At 46.3% G+C, this 2748-nt stretch overlaps 1 protein-coding gene across 1 annotated transcript; it reads right to left on the minus strand.

Moving 5' to 3' along the window:
- Nucleotides 1-738: 738 nt before the first annotated feature.
- LOC101982820 (high mobility group protein B1-like) lies at nt 739-1564 on the minus strand. The gene has a single exon (XM_026779147.1). It carries the CDS (start codon nt 1438-1440, stop codon nt 814-816), a length of 627 nt encoding a protein of 208 aa, XP_026634948.1. The 5' UTR covers nt 1441-1564; the 3' UTR covers nt 739-813.
- Between the last annotated feature and the right edge of the window lie 1184 nt (nt 1565-2748).

Raw genomic sequence — 2748 nt, forward strand, 5'->3', positions numbered from 1 at the left:
CCCAGTGACCTCTTCTGGCCTCTGAGAGTCCTGCATGCATACAGTGTGCAGACATCCATGCAGGTAACACATCCTCACATATAAAATGAAAGGAGCAGCTAATAAAAGCAAAGCAAAAGCGAGGGAAGCATATTGTTGTTACCCTGCGGAACATGGCGTAGAGACGGCAAACGGAAAGGAGCCCCTTCTCTGAATGGGACTTGTCAATGAAGAGAAAGCACCCAGGGGATGTGCGAAGGGGCTGCCGAAGCCCTGGGCTGCTCTCTGGAATCTGTCAAGTTCACTTCTCGTCTCCCCACCAAAGACGATCTGGATCTTTTTTTTTTTTTTAATAAAAAAAATTGTATTTACTTAGAAGCATTCAGAATGTCAACAAAACAGCTGCAATTTTTTTTTTGCAATTACAGAGTGGTATTCAGTTAACAGAACAACAATTATCTTCGTATAAGCTGCATCAGAGACAACTGAAGATGAAAGAAAAAACCAAAAACAAAACACAAAAAAAACCCACTACCATCCCCATATATAACTAATTTGTGCTGTGCACCAACAAGAACCTGCTTTAAATTTCCATGCCAATTTACAACCCCCAGACTGTACCAGGCAAGGTTAGTGGCTATTGAAAATACCACCAGGACAGGGCTATCTAAAGACACCTTCGGTAGTGTGTGAACTATACAAGAAAAGACACTGTACAGTTTAAAAACAAATCTTACACAGCCTTACATTTCCATTTTTTTCTTTAAAAGGAGTGAGTTGTGTACAGGGGGGTTAAATGCTTTATAGACAAGAAAAAACTGCGCTAGAACCAACTTATTCATCATCATCATCTTCTTCCTCATCTTCGTCTTCCTCATCTTCGTCTTCCTCTTCTTCCTCCTCCTCTTCATCCTCTTCGTCTTCCTCATCATCTTCCTCTTCCTTCTTTTTCTTGCTCTTTTCCGCCTTGACCACCCCCTTTTTCGCTGCATGGGGTTTTCCTTTAGCTCTGTAAGCAGCAATATCCTTTTCGTACTTCTCCTTCAGCTTGGCAGCCTTCTTTTTGTCGGGCTGCTTGTCATCTGCAGCAGTGTTGTTCCACATCGCTCCCAGTTTCTTTGCAACATCACCAATGGATAAGCCAGGGTGTTCTCCTTTGATTTTGGGGTGATACTCAGAACAGAACAAGAAGAAGGCCGAAGGAGGCCTCTTGGGTGCATTGGGGTCTTTGAACTTCTTTTTGGTCTCCCCTTTGGGGAGGATGTAGGTTTTCATTTCTCTTTCATAACGAGCCTTGTCAGCCTTGGCCATGTCTTCAAATTTCCCCTTTTCTTTAGCAGACATGGTCTTCCACCTTTCTGAGCACTTCTTAGAGAACTCTGAGAAGTTGACAGAAGCATCCGGGTGCTTCTTCTTGTGTTCCTCCCGGCAGGTTTGCACAAAGAATGCATACGAGGACATTTTGCCTCTCGGCTTCTTAGGATCTCCTTTGCCTGTGTTTAGTTGATTTTCGTCCGCGAGGCACAGAGTCGTCCAGTGCCCGTCCGGCTCTCGCTTGCCCCGGCACTGTCTCTATGGAGCTCAATGTATTGCAATGGCTGTGTCGACGGTCTGGATCTTTGACCTAGAAAATCAGCTTGCCACCTTGTGTGGGCTTTCAACATCTAACCTGGTGTGGCCTCCACTTCTCACTCGATCAGTTCATTTTCTATTCTGCCCTTTCCCAAATTGGAGGGATTCCAGTCATGTAAAGATGGAAACTGTTAACTGTGCTGGCCTTCCCTGTCACCTGTGTACCTTGTCCCTCTAAGAGACAAGCTCTGCCCACTCCCAATCTCTCCCAGGCAAGCTGACCTAGGTGCTCTTCCCTTTTTTTCTCTCTCTGTCTCTGTCTCTGTCTCTGTCTCTCTCTCTCTCTCTCTCTCTCTCTCTCTCTCTCTCTCTCTCTGTCTCTCTCTCTCTCTCTCTCTCCCCTCCCCTCCCCATACCCTTCTAATGCCCACTAAATAAATTCCCCATACCCAAGTTCTTTCTACATGGCTTATATTCGTTTTCCCACATGGTCCCTCCACTGCCAGGCAGGGTCACTCTAGCTGTAAATCATAATATTGATGCATGACTTGGCCAGGCTCTTTCAATGTTCCCTCCCACTCACAGGCAGAAGGATGGGCTGAGGCATGAGGGGATCCTGGACCTGGACCACTTTCCAATTTCCTGTCCGCCGTACCACTGCCCACAACACACACTAAAAATGGTAAGGTCCCCCTGCTGACATTCACCTTTGACAAGTCCCCCATGACTGAGTGCTGAGATCTCTTTTCTTATCTCCTACTATTGTCCCTGGGGCTATTCTGGCCTAGTCCCCATCCTCTGTGCTGATGGGCCTGGGCCCTCACTCTCAGGGCAGAATAATTATAACAGAAAGCATTTAGGAAGAGTGCAGGGCCAGGAGGGGTGGTTCCATGGGTAAAGTTGCTTGCTATGTATCCCTGGTGAACTGAGATCAATCTGGCTGCTACACATGGGTCATGAAATGAGTCCCCTCCCATAAGAATACATTTAAAAAAAGAAATTAAAGCCATATATAAAAGGCTGGGTGGTGATGGCTCATGCCTTTAATCCCAGCACTTGGGAGACAGAAGCTGGCAGATCTCTGTGAATTTGAGGCCAGTCTGGTCTACAGAACTAGTTCCAGGACAGGCTCCAAAGTTACACAAAGAAACCCTGTCTTGAAACACACACACACACACACACACACACACACACACA

Source organism: Microtus ochrogaster, chromosome 1 (assembly GCF_000317375.1).
Source record: "Microtus ochrogaster isolate Prairie Vole_2 chromosome 1, MicOch1.0, whole genome shotgun sequence".
In the NCBI taxonomy this organism is placed as follows: domain Eukaryota; kingdom Metazoa; phylum Chordata; class Mammalia; order Rodentia; family Cricetidae; genus Microtus; species Microtus ochrogaster.

Bases quoted from the DNA above. Each gene is read 5' to 3' on its own strand.
- LOC101982820 (XM_026779147.1), bottom strand. From the start codon at position 1,440: ATGTCCTCGTATGCATTCTTTGTGCAAACCTGCCGGGAGGAACACAAG.